Raw genomic sequence first — 19108 nt, 5'->3', positions numbered from 1 at the left:
TCATCCTGACCGGCTCAAGTCTCACCCATGTGGTAGGGTACACCAGCCTAGTGGAAATACCCTTGCTCCAGTGTGTATTTGCATTACGTAGGTGTCACCATTCAATATGACACTCCTCTGCACCTGTGTAGTCCACCAAAGGTGACAGTTGCATGAAAAGTTGTAGGTATTGGAAGTGAATCATAAAAATGACCAAACCCTCATTTTCCCATGAACTCCAGGGTTTTCAGGGCTCTGCGCTGGCAGATCTGATCTGTCTACTGTGGACGACTGCAGAGACAAACAGTCCCTACCTATGCTGGCAGGAATCTAGGCTGGGGAGTAGCACCAAGGAACCATCAGTGATCAGAGAGGGTAGGCAATAATTAAAAATAGGCTTGGTAGCCACCTCCAGACCAGGGTGTCCCGTCCTCCTGAAGCTCCTGTCTGTTGTCACACATGAAATGCTTGGCCTTTCCTCCCTCCTGCAGTGCTTGCAAGGTCCCTTGCTGCTCCGGTCCAGTTGGGTCAATGTTCCTCAGACAAACTCTCCATTGCCTTCGTTGCAACCTCCACCTTTCTGTGCTATAGAGGGCTTGCCTGGTGCATAATGTTGAGCAAGAGCTTGAAGCTCAGCTATCAGGACAGTCTAGTGCTTACTACAAATGGCTAAAGAGCTAGGAGACATACCCAGAGTCTCCTGCTGCTACCTACTGGTAGCAACCTTCCCAGGAGCTGACAGCCGTGGTGGTTCCCCATGCAGACCTAACTCTGTGACTACCCACATCCACACCAGCACTTGCCTGCAGCAGATGCAGAACTGTGTCACGCTGGTTTAGGTGTAGTTAAAGTGGCATAGTTACTGCCTAGCTAGAAAAACTGCACAATTTACTGAAAGTGCTCTCCGTGGGCTAGCTCTTCCCAAAAGGCAGAGAAATACATGATGAGGAACAGCTTGGATAGGAATCAACTTACAGATTAAAACACTTAAATTTTGGCCTCTACTTGGGTGCTGTGGAGATCTAGGCAATACAGTCCATTGAGCCTGGAGAGCAAGACAACGAGTGTAGGTGTCTACAAATTTTAGGTGTCTTGATCCACAAGCTGAGTCCCTGTCTTTACATCGGTATCATTGGGTTAGCTGTTGCAGAGAGAGCTATAGCAGTGAAGCAAATAATCAAAAGCCCATCTGCAGTTTTGCTGGTGCAAAATCGGGGAACTTTCCAGACCTAACTTCTTGGAAGAAACAAAAGACCTGGGCAGAGCAGCTGGCCGAAGGAGGCATCGTGCAGCACAATGCAGCCTGCTTGTTCTGGGATGTAACTTGCAGAGATTTTACAGCAAGCCTCTAATAAGCTCTGCTGAACATCTGCAAATAGCAGATTTCAGAGCCTAATTAATCCCAGCTTCATTGACTTTCCATCAGGATTAGCAGAATAGGGTCTTCTGGATTCTAGAGCTACATGTTGCCTCTGCACTCTTAATAAATTTAAAGTTTCTAGCCAGTCCATGGAAGGATTAAAATTCTTCACATGATCAAGCTGAAAAAAAAATGTTAGTACTGGCTATACAAACAGACTTTGATAAAATGTTCTAAAAATAGAAACAGCAGAAAAATATGTAAGACTCAAAAGGAGAACTAGAAAGAGGAATTTGCCTTTCAGCCTTTTAAGAGAGATAAACTTATTAGCAACTGGAAACTGTGTTACAATGGAAAGAATGAGGTAGACTTGGCTATCATTCTTAGCTCACTTGCTTTATATCTTAAATAAAAAAGAAAATCAAATATTTGAAAAGCAGTTTCAAGGTTTGCCCAAACGCAGATGTTAGAAGAATTTAATTAAAATAGGCTTAAACTCAATTTTGGTGGGCACAAATACCTGTATGGAAAGACCTATATTCACTGAAACTGAATTAAAATGTCACACATTGGGAAGCCAAATTATTGACGAGCACAGGAGGTGTACACAAAAAGTTCCACTCATTTTAAACTACAGGCTTGGGGCTCAGACAAATGAAGAGGTGACTGAAGTGTCATCTCTTACCTGGAGGCCACCAACCCATATCCATTGTCTATGGGGTCCACTTAGGGCAAAGGGGAGGTACTTTGGGTTGTCAGAGCCCTCAATGAGAACCTCACTCAAGGTCTGCTACAACAAGGCTCTTACCTCCCACTTGGTCTCTTCAATCTTTGGGAGAAACTCAGCCTGCTCCTTCTTGAAAGCCACAAATTTCTTCTCCAGCTCCTCTCGTTGCTGGAGGAGTTGTCCCATATCATCTTGGAGTTTTTTTTTCTCCTGCTGGAGCTTGAAGATTTGGAGCTGCAAGGCCTGCTGAGCCCGCTGCGCCTTTTTGGAGACCTGTTGCAATTTGTTGGCATAGTTTTGCCTCAGGTCCTCCATTTCCCTCTCCCAGATCTTCTGCTTCTCCTCGAATACTTGGAAGATGGCTGCCTCGCTTTTGTCCAAGTTCCTTCGCATCTGGAGGACCTCCTGCTCCTTCTCCCACAGCCGGTCTTCCAGGTCTTGGATGATGTCGTCTGTTGAAGGCGAGTGGAAAGGCATCGTTTCGTTGAGATGGTTCAGTCTGTTGAACGAAGAGGTGCTCTTGCTCGAAGACCGCCCGCTGTCTGAGGTAGATATCCCGTTGTATCCCACGATGTTCTTGTCCACGTAAGTGGTACCGATGCGGTTGATGTGGCTCGTGGAGGCGCTCATTGGACCCACATGCTGGCTGTAGCCTGTCCCGTACGTGGGCAGGCTCGTTAACGAGTTACGGCCTGAATCCGAAAGGCCCCCCACTTGGTTTGTAGTCCTGTTAAGGCTGCTCTTGTCGAGTCCACTTTTCGGTGCGGACGGGCTATTGCTGTTGGCGTGGTTCAAGCTCTTTCTATTCTCTGTCACTCCGTTGCTCTGCGGCGGGCAGAGGTTCTGCATGGAATGGAAGTTTTTAGGAACTACTGGTTTAAAGGCTGAGGGTCTAACTAAGGGCTCATTGCTCTGCAAAAGGAAAAAGGACCACGCATCAAACATAGCAGGAAGCTTGGTAACAGCACACAAAAGAGACACATCAGCACAGGATGGGGCTGGTGGAGCTAAGATGTCTTGGCCTAGCTCCGTATTGCTCAGCCTTATTACACCCTGGACTACTTGGGATTTAACACGAGGGACCTGCGGTCACTCCTAGGGCAACACTTTTTTCTTCCCTTGCCCCAACTGAAAAAAAAAAAAAAATCTTGACTCACCCCAAATCATCGTGATTTTTCCCTAGAATACTCCTTGGGTCCTCTTAGTGGTCTTTGCAAAGAAGGAGGGCTGCCACCTGCCTACCAGACCTGATCAAAACAGCTCCTTGATTTTGGCAGATTATATTTTGACGGACTTCTAGTGTTGAGGGTCCATTGCCCATTTTCTGAAAACTGGACTGAACCCTTGGATTAGCAGCCAGTTTTCCCCAGGAGCATCACGTTTCCCTCCTGCCGGCAGTCGTCTCTCCCCTGTGTGGACATCATGCCCTGCTTTTGCTCAGACAGGAGTAAGTAGGAGCTGTGACCCCAGCCATTGCTGGCCCAAGTGCAGCGACACCAGGCAAGGAACATGCTGAAGCTGCTCTTCATTTGAATGTTTGTGTTTTCTGTGGGCATAAGCAGTGCTGAGGGGGAGAATGGACCACAGCTGTAAAGGATTTAGAAAGGATTTTAAAACTTTGCACATTCCTCACCCCGTGAATGCACCTATAGAATCAAAATTTTCCTCCAAGTGGGATTGAGTCTACCCTATTACAGGTTGGGCTTCAGGTGAAAATTAACCTAGAGGAAGCTGCTTAGGATTAACAAAGATGTTTTGAAAAATGCCTTCCAGGAGAAACAGAATGAGCCCTAGTGAGCAGGCAAGGTTGGAGACCAAAAACCTGGCACCTGGCATGTGGGACTAAGATGGACTACAGGGGCCGGTGGATTAACAACCCGGGAGACAAGGCCACCGAACGCTGCAGAAATAATACGGCACAAGGCAGCGTTCTCAGGACACAAATTATGGAAGATGCTGGAGCAGAGCAGCAGGCTGTATAAACCACCGCTGGCTCTGGGGCTCTGCTCCTCCAGGCATGGGAGGTGTTTGCCCCCAAAGCCAATATAAGCCACGAGGACTGGGCTTGGATGGGCGATAACACTTACAGGGGTAGTTTTCAAACCTTGTCAACTTGTCCCTCACAAGAGGCACTGGGATTTTGAACAAATGCTCGCAGCTGCTTGCAAACAATCCCTTTTGGTGGCGGTGGGCTGTTGGAGATCGCCTATAAATGGCACAAAACATAGGAGTGGGACTCAGATGCTGGACCTAGTGAAATGAGGGCCAACTCCAGCTCTCTCCCCATCAATCAGGGAGGTAGGCATGGCATCTCGGGTAGGTTGGAATAGCCAGTGACTTAAAGACAGTCTTAAATGAGCTGGAAACTTAGCTGTGGAAGACTTGTGTTCATGCTCTTGGGTTCCTCCAGAACTAATATTCCCCTTTGCTCAACCTCGTGAAAGTAATAAAAATTATATTATCTGTACATAAGAATGATGCCATCTACATACTAAGAATTAGACTATCTGTCAGGATTGCACCGTTGCCCAAGGCTTCCTGGTCTGTGTTTTTAGAGATCTGCCACATTCATCAAGCTGCTCCAGGAGGTGGGGATTCTCACCTGGTCTAGTTTGCCGGAGATTGGCAATATCTTTGGTGGGTTACTGGGCTCTCGGTATTGGGGAGGAGGTGGCATGTTCTTCTCGTTGTTGGTGGTCACGTTCCCACAGATGTCCATCTTCACCTTCTCGCTCTTGCGCAGGTCGCCGTTGATGTAGAGGGAATTGGAGACCTTCTCCGACTTGTATGTCTTCTCCTCGCCGGAGTAGCGGTTGGAGATCTCCCGTGTGGAGTACCCGTTGCGAGACCCCTCTGTCTGCCGGCCACTGCTCTGTGTCCGGGTCCCCACGCTCTTCATGGCGAACTCTTGGTCATTGGCAACTCCGCTGCCCACGCTCCCCATGGTGCTCTGGGAGACGGCTTGGGATGGCCGGGGAGCAAAACTGTGGAAGTTCTCCGGGCTGGGGTAGGTCGGGTCACTAAGAACGGGCAGCGTCTCTAGCGTGGCCATGGCAGCGCAGAGGTGAGGTGGAGGCACAGGTCAGTGGCACTGGGAGAAGGAGGAAAAGGAAAGGATTGTTAAAGAGATGCCTTTTATCTACCATACCCTTTGGAGATTGGCATCATGCAGAGATGAGCAAATCTCTGGGTTGGGCGATGCAAGGACAGAAGCTGTCGTGTCTCAGTATATGGTATGGAGCAGACGATGGGGCTGTCCTCCTCTCCGTGACCCCCCAGTCCCTCCTGGAGGAGCAGCATGCACTGGTCCCCCAAATCCCACTCACTGCTATGTAAAAGAGCTGGTCTTAAGCCTCTCAGTCCAAGGGTTGGGTGCTTCCAGGGGAGGGGGTTGCGTGGGATTTAGAGGGCACAGCTCTACAGCGTCAGTTGGACATGACCATTTGCAGTTCCCAAGCTTGAATTATTTCTGTCACTTTTCCCAGGTTTGAACAAGTTTGTGTGGCCATGGGGATGGAAGGTTTCCAGCCCTGGTCCATCTGTAGGCTCACACGCTATTGCTCCCTCCAGCGCATCCCTTAGGGATGCTTCAACAGGGCTTAAGCAACACACGTCCCATCTCTTCCTTGGGAGTGTTGTCCCATGGACTGAAGCTTTTAAAAAGATGCTTTTGTCCTGGTGTCATCCTAAATTTCCTTTTAAACCTTTATTCCCCTACTCCATTTTATTGTTACCTAGGCTGTGTCTTGGATTGGCCAAAACTAGGCCATGGGAAGTGGATAACATGCAGATAATGGTTTTAAAAGTTGGGACCAGTCCTCACATGTCTGCATGCTCTTCCTCAGCTCCATCACCATCACAAACCCCAGTTCAGAGATTTCAGCTCTAGCTTCATAGGCACCCAGGCCTATTCACATCTGTGTTTTGGGGAAATTCTCCAAATACTGGTGGTTGCATTGGCGCTGAATTTATTGACTTGCTCAGGCAGTCAAGGTCCAGAGCTGCCAGTGCTAAGACAGGTTTCACATGGGGACAATTTATAACTTTCTAAAAGGCCTTTTGAAAGTCACTTCTGAAAGTCCCAGCTGAAAATCAAGCTGTTTCTGTACTCTTGGACCCAGAAGTAATGGATCTGGTCTGCATTGCCCCACTACCCGCCCTGAGGGTGGCAAAGCCTCTACAGTCATGTCCCAGCATGGACTGGGACTAGGGAAAAACAACAACATGGATTTATTTCTCTCAACAGAATTTCTTTAGTTAAAAACCCCTTGCATTTTACCTGATGGGTGTATCCATAAAATATGAGTGTTGGGCCAGCAGGTAGGGGAGATGGAGAAAATCCCCATTTCAGTGGGGTTTTCCCTCTTCTTGGGGTAGGGATGTTAGATCAGCCCTCCCCAAGTAAAGCAGGAGAGCTGGGTTTATTTCCCTGGCGAGCTAGCTTAGGTCTAGAGCTCAGCTCCGATGTGGTGTCTCATGAGGTCTTGCTATTTGCACTAATAATGCAATGGAAAAAAAAATTTAAAAGGTTAAAGCAGGGTCTGTGCTGCTTGACTTCACTGTTATTAAATTGCATTTCTGGAGGCTTCTGCCAGGTGTGCTGCCTGTAGCCTCCTCCTTTTTTCCAGCATCCTGATCTTCTCATAGAACGCTGCCCTGTCCGAATTATGGCCTGAGTGTCATGGGGCTGGCGGACAGACGTGGCAAACTGCTGTGCCGGAGGGAGAGGACACAGAGCTGATACCTACAGTGAGCTGGCAGAGCTCCTCTGGGGCAGGGCAGGGTATGGAGGTGGTCACAGAGGGAAAAAGTGGTTTAAGAAGGTGCTCTGGTGAAAGCCACCATCCCAGCTGAACTCCTGTTGAGGTGTGAAGGAGCCTCCACGGTCTGGGACGCACCAGATGTGTCCCATCATGGACAGGGAACAAGGCAGCTGTGAGGCAGAGGAGGATGCGCCTGGTGGTGTAACCTTCTCCATCCCCTTGCACACCACCCCACCCAAGGAGGGTCCCCAGGGGACTTGCCCTGCTGAACCACCGGCAATATGAAGCGATGAGCGTTGGGTGGACGTTTTGTAGTCACTGCTCATGACCTTCCTGCATCTTGCACCTTTGTCCCCCAACAGAGCATCTCCACGTCGCTCACTGGTTGAGGTCTAAAGACCGAGCGGCAAACAAATATCACACGAGCATCACACGGTGCGGCGTGGGGACCCGCTACAATCAGAACATGTAAATGTTTATCAGTCATAAGTAACAAAACCTCCACCAGCAGAGAGGAGTGTCTGGGTCTGGTCACGCATCTGGTGTGCGGCATTTGGACACATCTCTCTCCAACGCACTGAGCAGGACTGAAGGGCTGATGACCCCATTGCACCCTAAAGGCACTTTCCAAAGAACGATGCCATAGACAGTTCATGAGTTCACGATGCCCAGGGATTAATCTAGGTGCCTGCTGGGCACCTGGAGATGAGGTTGGGCTACGGAGCGATGAGGAGGGATGGAGAACACCCACCTGAAGCCACACTCAACCCGCAGTGCCTTTGGATTTTATTAGTCAAGGGAAGACTTTTTGTTCTGCTAATTTAGGAATAACCTGCCTTTCAATGACTTTGGGATCTTTATAAGCTGTGTCTGTTTTTTACGGGAACCAGCTGCCGTGGGAGGGATATGCTGGAAGGTCTCAGCTGCAGACAAGGGAAAGGCAGTGGCCGCATCGCCTCCATGCAGTGCTCCCCAGCCTCGCTCAGCCGACGGAGGAGAAATCCAGGTTACCTTTTCTTCACTGGGTAAATTCCACAGTGACATTTACATTGACTTTCTGAGGTCAGGATGAGGTCACTGGAAAGTTTGATCCTTCCAAAAAAAAACCAAACCCAACACAACAACAAGCAGTATGAGCTAGGGAAGACAAATGTCCCCAGCGGGGCGAGAACCACAGCCTGGGCAGAGTCGTGGCAAAGTCCTCCAAGACACCTCAGAGGAAGGTGCCTGCTCAACCCCATGGCATCTCCATCGGTGGTCTTCACTGGCACATTATTACAGCCTTTCTCTGCCCTTGGGGATCCTCAGGCTCCCAGGTGGTGGTTTCCACATCAAGGAGGCTTCTGCTTAGGGCCGTGTCCCACACCCACTGGGATATTGAGCCGGCGTTCCCGTTTGGTGCCAGCAACCCAAAACCAGGGTGGAGGTTTTAGGTGCATTCTTGGGATGAGGGATCCAAGCTGCACTGCAGGGGCAGATTCTGAAAATGGACCTTTTTCTATGTTTTTTTTTTTTCTTTTAACTGGGAGTCATCCAAGAAAAATCTTCTGAAAAAAATGGTTATTAGCTTATGTTTACTGTAAACCCGCGATCTGATAAACAGAGCATACGGACAAGCATTACAAATATGTTCTTAAGGAGATTCCAGAAGTGCCAACAGATCCCTGACAATACATCTTTGTTTGCCAAAAAGGGCCATTTTTTTGAGAACAGCTCTCGCTTTTGTATCTTCCAGCTAGCTCCAGTTCCCAGTCAGGTTTTACCTCAGTCATTCCCCAGGTGAACTGTGAAATCAAGTTTTGAGCACGGCGAGGTAGGGAATAACACTGCCATGCTCTGGTGCAGAGCTGGAGGGTCAGTTTTTTTCCTTCCAGGTTTGGAGGAATGCATGATTTAAAAACCTCCCCAGGACATTTCTCCTGCTTAAATCTCATAACTGCCTTCCTCCTGTGGGAACATGAGCTAAAATTGAGTTTACGGGTGTTTCCCAATGAGGGAAACAAGGATGCTGAGCCCGACAGTCCATGAACACAGGGGGGCTGAGGGAAGCTGAACGTCTCACCTTTACCAGCATTTCACTCCCATGTCTGTCCTTTAGAAGGAAAGAGGAGTCATCTCCAAGCATGGCTGGGCTTGGAAGAGACCCCCAAGCCACGGCAGAAGGGCAAAAGTGGCTTCCCCTGCCCCGTGGTGGCGTGGGGAGGCTCCAGACAGGTGGAAAACCAAAGCAGGAGTTTTAAGCAACCTGCCAGCCACTGCCCTTTCCAGATGTTTTATCTTTCCATATGTTACATCCCATCTGCAGGGGTGAGGAGGCACCAGGACCACCTCGCTCTTCATCCTCACTAGGCTCTCAAGGAGACACTAGGTCCATCCCACCTCCCAAGCAGGACTAGCTCTACCCAAATTGCTCCCGAGTGATGTCTGTCCGTCCATCCATCCATCACAGCAGCCACTACCTCCGAGAACCAACACTCAGCACCCACTGGGCTCTGCCTTCCCCAGTTCCCCAGAGCCCCCTGGTTACAGCAGGAGCCCAAGCGCAGGGACTTTCTGCAGACACAAAGGAGGAGACGGGAACCCTTCCAGAAAAAAACACTGAGCTCATTTCCCATTTCTCACCATTACTGTGTTAATAAAAGCTGAAAGGGGTTTCTTTGTCTGGCTGGATCAATGCAAAGCATCCTTCCTGGTAGGCATCTCCATGCCAGCACCTTACCTAGGAAAGGTGCCGTGTCTCACTGGTACAGCCACCCTCCTCTCTGGCCAGGGACGCTGGGACCTCACGCAACGGTGCAAATCCCCACCATCTCCATGTTGCACGACATCCCCATCCCATCCAACCGTGATGGCCCCTTGGCCTTTCCCCCAGCAGCCCTGCCGTGGAGACAGCAATATTTTTACGCCTGATGCAGAAAATCTGGGCTGAAATTTCCTTTTCCCCAGCTGTGGTTGCTAAACTCTTCATGGCTACCTCTTACCAAGGTTTCCTACCATGGCTGCAGCTTCAGGGAACCCCTAGATGCTATTGTAAATATAATAATCCATAAAACAACCCCTGCGTCTTCACACTTGCTTTACCCAAATGAGTTAGCAAATGCCTTCCAGTTAGGCAGAAGAAAAATTGCTTTCAGATAAGCAGCTGAATGGTTAACTAAGCCTAGATTATGAAAGCCTGGCTCTGTTTTTGCCTGAGTAGGTTAATTGTTAACACTCTAGTAACAAAGGCCTTTGGGAGACATACCTAGGCACCGTGCCATGCGAGAACGAAATCAATCACTGGTCTCGGGCAGAGAGAGCTCCAGCAAACAGCCTGAGAGCAAGGCAGTGCCTTGGCACACGCACCATCCCAGGCATGTGGTCCCAGCAGGACAGGCAGCAAAGGCATCTGAAGGTCAAAAATTCCACCACCCCCCGCCAATTGCGGTAACAGGTGCGCCCGTGACCTTCAATAGTTGGGTTTGTTTGCGTCTGTTTTAACGAGCGAGCAATTACAGACACAATGAAAACATGCTTTTTTTTTGGGGGGGGGGGGGGTGGGTGGGATAGGACTTACACCTGTGCTATGTTTAGGGCTCTGGTGGCTTTCCAGTTTGTTGGCAGTGGTGCTGGCGAGCTGGTTCAGCTGGAGAAAAAAAGGAATCATGTCCTGGGGTGGTGGAGCAGGTTGAGAAACGGCGTAAAAGGGGCAAAAAAAAAAATTTGCTGTGATTGTTTCAGCTTCTTCCAGAAAGATATATGGAGAGGGAAGGGAAGGCCGGTAATGGGTTAGCAGCAAGAAGACAGCAGACCCTGTAGGGAGCAAAACCACCTGTGTGCAGCGAAGCCCTGGAGAAAAAACACCACTGAAACCCAAGCAGTCACACTCAGCCAATATAACCATGGGAGGTGTTTGTGTCTGGGTCCTAGCAAAGCTACCAGCACCTCAAATGTTGTCTCTTGGGTTGGTGTGGACATCCCGTGTTCCCATGTGGCAGCTCCAGCAGTGATGGTGAGATGGGAGCCTTACCTCCTGCTCCCTGCCCGGGCTGGGAAGGGTGGACATGGGCACAGGGGAGGACCACTGCAGGGCTGGAGAAGGTCAGATGGACCTGCCTCACTTCTCAGTGCTCCCATCTTGCCCTGCAAAATGCACTGCTTGCCTTAGTCGTACCACCATGCACCTCCGAGAAGGTTTTTATTTTCCCACCAATTAGTTTCAGATGCAACTTGCAGTCATATCCCTCTTCTTCTTCGGGCTGAGCAAACAGCCCTCAGCCTCTCCTTGCACATCACGTCCTCTAAAAAGACCACTCAGCTACTGCCCTGCCTCCTGTGCGTCCTGGCCCATCAGGAGTTACCTCCTTACGACCCAAACCTGGCCGAGAGCACATTCACAAGGTTCGATTCAAGAAGCAGGGACACCACCACTGCCCTCCCACCCGGCTCCAGTGCGTCAGCACCTCCTTTTCTTCTACGCGCTTCTCAAGTTGCCTCAGCCTGAAGAGGGGAACAGAATAAACTCTTCCCGTCTCTTGTAGGCATTTTTTCCAGCCCTCAAATAATTCTTGTGGCTCTTTTCTGCACCTCCTCCAAATTCTTTGACCCCCCCCCCCCTCTCCAATATCCTGGCTTGGTGGCTGCCAGGTTTTCCTCCACTGCTGAAATACTGCACGAAAGCACTTGAACCTGTCTGTGAAAACATGCAGATCTCAGGCTTTTCAACCACAAGCTTTTTCCACAACCAAAAGCCAGACAATGTCAGACAAACAACTCCCACTGCTTTCCTAGGACACAGACCTCTCTTTTCCCATTTATCCCTGCCGAAGGAAATGGGAGCTTTGCGATGGGGGGCTCTTCCCCCAATTTGGGGCCAAAAAGCAAACTCGGGAAGGCAGGTTGGAGGGTGAAGGAGTGCCAAGTTCTTGTAGCCACCTTCAGATGCCTCTTTGGCCACGGGGTTGCTGCATGTCTGCACATCTCACATCTATCTGTGCAAAGGCTTTACGATTGCTGCTGGGCTACAAAGATGGACGAGCCCTTGGTGCAAGGGCAGAGTCCAAACTCCAGCAGGACATTGCCCAGCATCTCCTAGGGCTCAGCTGAGCTGCGCTTTGAGCCTCAGCCCCTTTTGCACCATGAGGTGTCTAGGGCTGCTGGACCAGGTCACTGCAAATCAGTGCTGTAAGACACATCCAGGCTGGAGAATTCCCATCGTTATATTTTAAGGAGGTTTTGAGAGAGGGTCCTGGCTGCGATGTGCAGGGGGATGGCATGTAGTGAATGCACCAGTCCTGCTCGGGGCATTAGATATTTGCTTCTGTTAATGCTAATCTTGATGCTAAGAAGGGCTGATTTGCTAGGGCCGTTCTCCAGTGGGATACATCAATGCTGCTGGGCTGTCCTGCATCTCTGCCCAGGGCTTGCAAGGAGGTGTTGATTAGGAGCTACATGATACTTAAAGCTCTGGCGCTGGCTTTGCACACAAAAACATGTGGAAAGTTGTTTTCTTCCCCCAAGACCCTGTGGTTTGAGAGAGCCCTGCAGTTTTTCCCTTGGAGCCAGGAAAATCCTCTGGGGAACTGCAGGAATCATGGCCCATAACCAGCTTTCCATCGAGCCCCTGCTGTAGAAGGGATCCTATCCGGATCTGTTGCTCTTCAGGTCTCTCCATGGCCTAATCCAGGTCACAAATCTGGCAGAAAGTCAACCCAAACCAACAAGCAGTTTGCTGCCGCGTCGGCAGCTTCCAGCCAGTTCACTGAGGACTCAGCCAGGACCACAGGGCCATGATCAGGGTAGAGGAACGGAGAGCTTGGGCAGGAGCAAACCACCAGAAAGGGGTTTTGGGAGACCTCAGCAAGGACCAGCTCCTGACTGCAGCCCGGGGTGCTTTGCAGGGACCTTTGTAGCTCTGCTCCCAAGTGTTGCGCGTTCAGCTAGTAGCAAGGAAGGCGTGAGTTCAGAAAGGAAAGCAACACCAAAGCCATCCTAGATGCCTTCTCCTGGGAGCAATCTCCATGTGTCCTAAGGCTATTTCCTATCCCATCCTGTTGCAAGCATGCAACTGTCGAAATCTGTCCTGAAGCTCTGTGCTACGATCCCGGCTTGGGAGTCCCGCCAAGGAACATCCAATTTGGGAAGATGGGGACCATCCTGTCCCCCTGTGACTTTCTGCTTTCCAGTCACACCTCCTGTCCCAGCAGCTGAGAGCACTGGGGACCCACAGCATCCTCAGAGTAACAGGGCCCAGTTAAAAGCCGTCAGCCCCCCCCCAGTACGTGGCTTTTTCTGAGACATGAGGACCATGCTTTGCTTTTTTCTCCTGCAAATGTGGCAGCATCGGGTGGGGGTGGCAGGATTCGGGGCAGGCAGGTCCCTGTTTCAGGGCTGCGCTTTCTTGGGCTGCTGTGGGAAATAAAAGCAAGCAGCTTAGAAACATTTCCTTTTCCTTTCCTCGTGCTAATGAGATAATTACAGCCTTTTGTATTCTGGGAAACTACTTTCTCATTACGGGGGCGCATCAGCTATTTACATAATAAGCCTGAAACAAAAGAGATGAGATGAAAAGACCCAGGCGGCTCTTCGGGAGAGCCCACGTCGCGTTGTGTTGCGCTGCCGAGGGAGAGCCCACGGGATGATGGCTTTCTCCATCCCCGAGGTCCCTCTGCCCAGGTCTGGAGGAGGTGGCAGCACTTGGTCCGGGATGTCCCCAGCATGGGATGCTCCTCGCTCTCAGCCGCGAGGGTCCCTGGGGTCCCCAGAACCAGCCCGACGCGCTCTCATAAACCACCCATCATGACTCCCGTTGCCGAAGGATTTGGGAGGGGTGGCCGTGGATCGAGCCCCCGTGTGCGGGCGGTGGGGAGAGCCGTGTCAGCTCTGCCCTGATGTGGTCAGCGTACGCGGGGCTCGCAGTGACGCCTTGGGACGAGTCCCACCGCCCAAGGATATGTTGGGTACCAAACTGGCCCATCCCCTGGCCCATCTCCCATGTCCCAGTTTCCCCGCACCTCCAGCTGTGCCTAAGGGACATGCTGAGTGCCAGCCTGTCCCATATCCCTGTTCCTTGTTTCACTTTCTGGCCAAGGGACATGCTGGGTACCAAACTGGCCTGTCCCAGTTCCCTGTCCCCCCAGCTGGTCAAGTGACACTTTGGGTACCAGACTCTCCCATCCCACATCCCAGTTCCCTTTTCCCCCAGCTGGCCAAGGGACACTGAGTACCTGTCCCATCCCACGTCCCAGGTCCCATTTCCCTGTCCTCCCAGCTGGCCAAGGGACACATTGGGTACCAACCTGTCCCATCCCATCGCCCAGTTCCCTGCCCCCACAGCTGCCTAGGGGACACTGGGTACCAAACTGTCCCATCCCACATCCCAGTGCCCCGTCTTCCCAGCTGGCCAAGGGACACTCAGCGTACCAAACCGTCCCCGCCAGCCTGCCAACCCGCCACCTCCCTTCCTCAATAAAGGCCTCATTGTTCTCCCCCGACAAAGCCTGAATAGTGCAGCCGGCTCCACCTTCCCTGGCTAATCCTCCTGGTTTGCTATCAGTTTTCCTCCTTGGTTGGTGTTTAAGGGACACGCTCCACTGCCATCCCTCCCCATCCCCGTCCCCCAGGAAGGGGAATCATGGCAAAGCACGGCCGAAACCTCCGCCGCGGAGCACATGGCCTTGGCTTTGTGCCCTCCTGCTTGTCCTCCTTCCCTCCTCGCTCCCTGGGGGGTGCTCCTGGAATGGACACCCCTCCCAGTTTGTGTCCGACTCCTGAGCTGTGCCTCTGTCACACGCAGTGACACAAGAGTCCCCGTCTGCATTCACTGCGCTTTGCTGCAGCAGTTGTGCTCGTCCCCAGGAGGAGCGATGATGGTGAGGATCGTGAAGAGCACCAGAGGCTTGTGCTGGGTCCACGCTTGCCCTAGAACATCCCTCTGCAAGCACGAGGCTCGGAAAGCCCAGCAGCTACCTGGAATACCCTTATCGACAGCAAAAAAAAATAATAAATCAATCTGGGCATTACTATTGCTCATCCAGAGCAAGCTGCTCCGCTTGGTCCCAAGCTCAGTCCCACTACAGCTCTTCATCTCAGGGTGTTCCCAATTTTAATCCACAGGATTTTCTGGATCCAGAAAAAGCAAAGGTGTGGAATAAAAGGCTGAACACCTGGCAGGCTGCACTGGCCTGGAGCTGCTTCAGCAAGGGAAGAAAGCAAAATTACTCTGGAGGCTGCAGCGAGGTGGGCAAAGCCCCAGAGACACCTCGGCAGGTGATGTGGAGATGTAACACGGTGCTCTGAGTCCCAGGGAGGTTTTGTAGTCTCCGTTCTTGGAGGTTTTCCAGCCCTGAATGGACCAAGCAGGGTCTGGCCTTGTAGCTGAGCCTGCCTTGAGTGGCAAGGTGGCCTGGACATCCCCAAGGTCCATTCCACCATGAATTATCCTGCCGTGGAGGATGGAGGTTTTGGCAAGCCGCCCCGGGGCTGTCCACCAGTGTTGCGCTGGCTGGGGCAATGGGGCCATGTCACTGGCACACTCCTCATCCTCAGGGGCATTTTTTCCCCCTTTCCCCAGGCTGCTATCAGAGCCCTGGGTTTGGATCCAGGCTGGCATCCTCCAGGATGCACCCAAGGACAGATAGGAGGGATTTTCTATTACATGGCATGTCTGTCCCCATCGTCCCAAGGAGCAGAGAGTGCCAGTGGGACAGGATGGGTTAAAGCTCAGCCCGAACTACCAACCCAAATCCCATGTGTCCATCAGGAAGGGTTCGGATGTGGTCTCATCCGTGCCCGCCTACCCTTCTGGCTGCCCCCAGAAGATGCTCAGCACCAGCTGTGGACTGGTCATCGTCCCCAGTGACGTCCCGATGACAACCGGGAAAACACCAGCTTTGGTGGCGCAAGGAAAACTCCCTGAATTCACTCGGTACAGGGAAAGGGCAGTTTGATGGAGCAGCTTTGGTGCTGGCTGCAGGGCTGAGGGTCTGGGATGCTCCATGCCACAGGCTGGACCACTTGAAGTTATCTTAGCCCTGCGTGCCTCAGTTTCCCCTCGTTAAGGGTCTGCCTCCTTAGCAAGGTGGCTGGAGATGAGCTGCTGCTGTTTGAGCCTGTGGTGCTGCCCTGATGCAGATGATTGCAGCAGGGGGTAGAGGGGAGCTCCTGGCCCGTTGCAGCGGGCGCAGTGCTGCTGTCCCCTGAAAGTCCCCCAGCGGGGAGCTACACCCCTTGCCTGGCACCCCAGCGTCTGCCCGAGCACCCTCACCTGGCCCCACATCCCAAATTTCAGGGATTCCAATGTGATCCCCTGCTACAGACGCACTCCTTGGCCCCGAATGCGGTGGGAGCAGGAGGACCCCCCCCTTGTCACCAGATCCGCCCCCCCACCCCGCAACCCCGCGTGATTTAGCCCCCTGCCCTGGCCTGTGTGTTGCCAGGGGGAGGCCTGATCCTGCCCTTTGGGGTGAGCCATCACCCCCAAAGAGGTGCCAAGCAGCCTTCCCCACGACCCCTGCCTGGCTCTGCCGTCCCCAGACCTTGCCCAAACCTCCATCCCAGCAGGAAGGACAACGAGGGTCGGACCCGCCACTGGCTCCGACCCACCGCCCACGCCACCGACCCGGCCACGATTTATCATTAACTTGCCCTGAGGAATTTCAAGGGCGCGGAGCCAGCCCGGGAAGGGCTCGCTCCTCCACAGACACCGCGCTCGGCGCAAGTTCCCACGGTGGCGTGTCCCCACGGGGGCTTGTCCCTGCCGCCGGCATTAGCGCTGCTAACCAGAGTGATGCCCCAAAATCCGTTGGGGTGCAAGGTGCAAGGTGCTGGTGGATGTCAGCTAGATCCAGGGTGAGTTTATGGGGGGGAAAATAGCAGCTCTCCCCACCCTGAACAACCCACCTCCGTGCACCCCATCTCTGCTCCGATCCCCTGGTGTAAATGCAGCCCAGTGGCTACGTCCCACCCCCCAAAAAAGCACCTGCAGCGGGTCCCACCAGCTCAGCCCCACACTAATCCACTGAAAACCCTTTGTTTCCCTGCCTGGCCCTTTTCTGGGCTCAAACAAAGACACCTGGCGAGAGAGGGAAGGAGACGAAAAGAAAGACCTTCCCCCCCCCAAAAGCTGGCACCCACCGGGATTATTTACCTAGTCAGCCTAGGGGTACATCCTCCAGCTCCCTGTCCTCTGCAGGTGTTGAGGTTCATCGTCTTCCCTGCTTGGTATCCTGGGAAAAACCCCCAAATAATACCTGCGGAGAGCAACCTGCTGCTGGGCTGGGGCCAAGCGCTGCACTTTGCTCGGTGTGATTGGCCACCGCTGGCCTGCGCCCACGGGATCTTAACTCTTTCTGCCTGTCGGGGTGGAGATGAACCCACGTCCTCAGACGGGGATTTTGGGGTCTGACAGCTTGTTTTTGCACTAATAGGGATTTGGGGGCTGATGGCTCGGTTTTGCTCAAATGGGGATTTTGGGGGTCTGACAGCTGGGGTTTGCTCAAATAGGGATTTGGGGTCTGACTGCCTGTTTGGTTTGTTTTTTTTTTCTAATGGGGAGTTTGGGGTCTGATGTCTTGTTTTTGCACAAATAGGGATTTGGGGGTCCGACAGCTTGTATTTGCTCAAATGGGGATTTTGGGGGTCTGACAGCTGGGGTTTTTTTTTCAAATAGGGAATTCTGAGGTCTGATGGCTTGGTTTTGCTCAGATGGGGATTTTGGGGTCCGAAAACTTGGTTTTGCTCAAATGAGGAATTTGGGGTCCAATGGCTTGGTTTTGCTCAAGTGGGGATTTGGGGGTCCAACAGCTGGGGGGGGTTCAAATGAGAATTTTGGGGTCTGACAGCTTGGCTTGTTTCAAATGGGGATTTTGGGATCCAACGGCTTGTTTTCACTGAAATAATATAGTTATTTTGGGGGGTCTTCCCAGCATGGGACCCCTCTCCTCAACTTTCCCATCGCGGCGGGGTTGGTTCCCAGCTGTGTGGCTGAACCGAGAGCCCATTTACTGTGGAGAGAGGGGCAGAGAGCACACGTTCAGCCCAGTAACTTTGAAACGGCCTCAGCTTTTCTTTTCGAGGTAGTTTGGGTTAATTGATATTCTAAATCTCACCAAAGAACACAAGAGAGGCAGCCTGACACCCGGAAAGGCCAGGTTTTCTTTATGTGCCAACGCTGACCCATCTCAACCCCAAACTCCCTGATAAAGCTGTGCACATACGAAACAACAACAACAAAAAGTTACAGAGGGATTTGATTCTGCTGTAGCTCATCAACACATTTCCACGCAGACAAAATGGAAAGGGGCAGTCATTTTCTCCCCTGGTTATTGCAGATGAGGAGACGAGTGTTAAGTGGTCCATCTGTCCATCTGTCCTCCCCTAACTTTGGCATTTTCTGGCTGGTTTCAGCCCATTTGGGCAAATGGGATGGTGTCCATCACCCCAGAAGCTGGACCTGCATCCTGCCCTCCCTCCTTTGCCATCACTTCTTTGCCATACAACACCCCCCATCTTTCAGAGCAGAGCCCTGGTGATACAGGATGGTCCAGAGCTCCTTCTCCTCCCTTCCTGGCTGCCAGCACTGCGGCAGGAGAGCAGTCAGGCTTCCCATCAGGGGCCAATCGGCCTCAGCACTTATACTGAATTATTTGCAGTCACGAAGGGAGTGCAATGAAGGAAAGAAAGCTACACGAAGCTGCTGCTAATTTAGACTTATTTTCTCAAGTGAATTTTCTATTGGCAGAATGTCTGCGTATCAAAGGAGTCGCCGGTCACAGCCTCGCAAACATAGCATTGTCGTCGGTGGGCTAATAGCAAGAACAGTAAAATAGCAATAATGTTAACAATAATCAAATATGGGTTATGCATGCATTTAAACTATGGCAAAATGCACTTCTGGGGTGTATGGGGAAGGTGTAAATTATACCAAAATGGATTCCTGCGGAGTCTCAAGCTCTTAATTTTGCCCTTTGACTTCAGAAGAAAAGACTTCCAAGAAACAGGCTGGTTTATACATTGCTAGAAGAGATTTCCAGCAGCAGGGTGCATGGCACGCACCTTGGAAATAGGCACATATATAGCAAGCCTTTTCCATCCTGGGGACGGCTCTTGCAATAACCAGAGCTGACCCAGGAATTTCACCAGGACATGGACCCTTCCCACCAGTGGGATTTGGTGAAGCTGCCCAAGCAAAGGAGCCCTTGGCCGCACGGCGTGGAGCTGCAGCATACCCAGGCTCAGCAGATCTTGCAGGAGACAGGCAGTTTCCTGACATTACGGCTGGTTAAGGCTGTGCTCGTTCTC

General features: G+C 51.8%; 1 protein-coding gene across 3 annotated transcripts in view; it reads right to left on the bottom strand.

Annotated features, from left to right (window-relative positions):
* LZTS3 (leucine zipper tumor suppressor family member 3) overlaps positions 1-19108 on the bottom strand; it is a 55027-nt gene that overhangs the window by 10174 nt on the left and 25745 nt on the right. The window contains exons 1-3 of one of the 3 annotated variants that reach the window (XM_075044598.1): positions 6346-6560; positions 4669-5157; positions 2148-2978 (exon numbers count right to left, since the gene is read on the bottom strand). In XM_075044598.1, the coding sequence (XP_074900699.1) occupies positions 2148-2978; positions 4669-5118 (1281 nt within the window). In that variant the 5' untranslated portion in view covers positions 5119-5157; positions 6346-6560. Of the gene's footprint in view, positions 1-2147; positions 2979-4668; positions 5158-6345; positions 6561-19108 lie in introns of those variants that run through there. The other 2 variants (XM_075044509.1, XM_075044679.1) reach the window with 2 other exon arrangements.

Source organism: Buteo buteo, chromosome 1 (genome assembly GCF_964188355.1).
Source record: "Buteo buteo chromosome 1, bButBut1.hap1.1, whole genome shotgun sequence".
Lineage (NCBI taxonomy): Eukaryota > Metazoa > Chordata > Aves > Accipitriformes > Accipitridae > Buteo > Buteo buteo.
The sequence above is the reverse complement of the archived record's forward strand: the minus strand, read 5'-3'. Positions and strand labels throughout refer to the sequence as shown.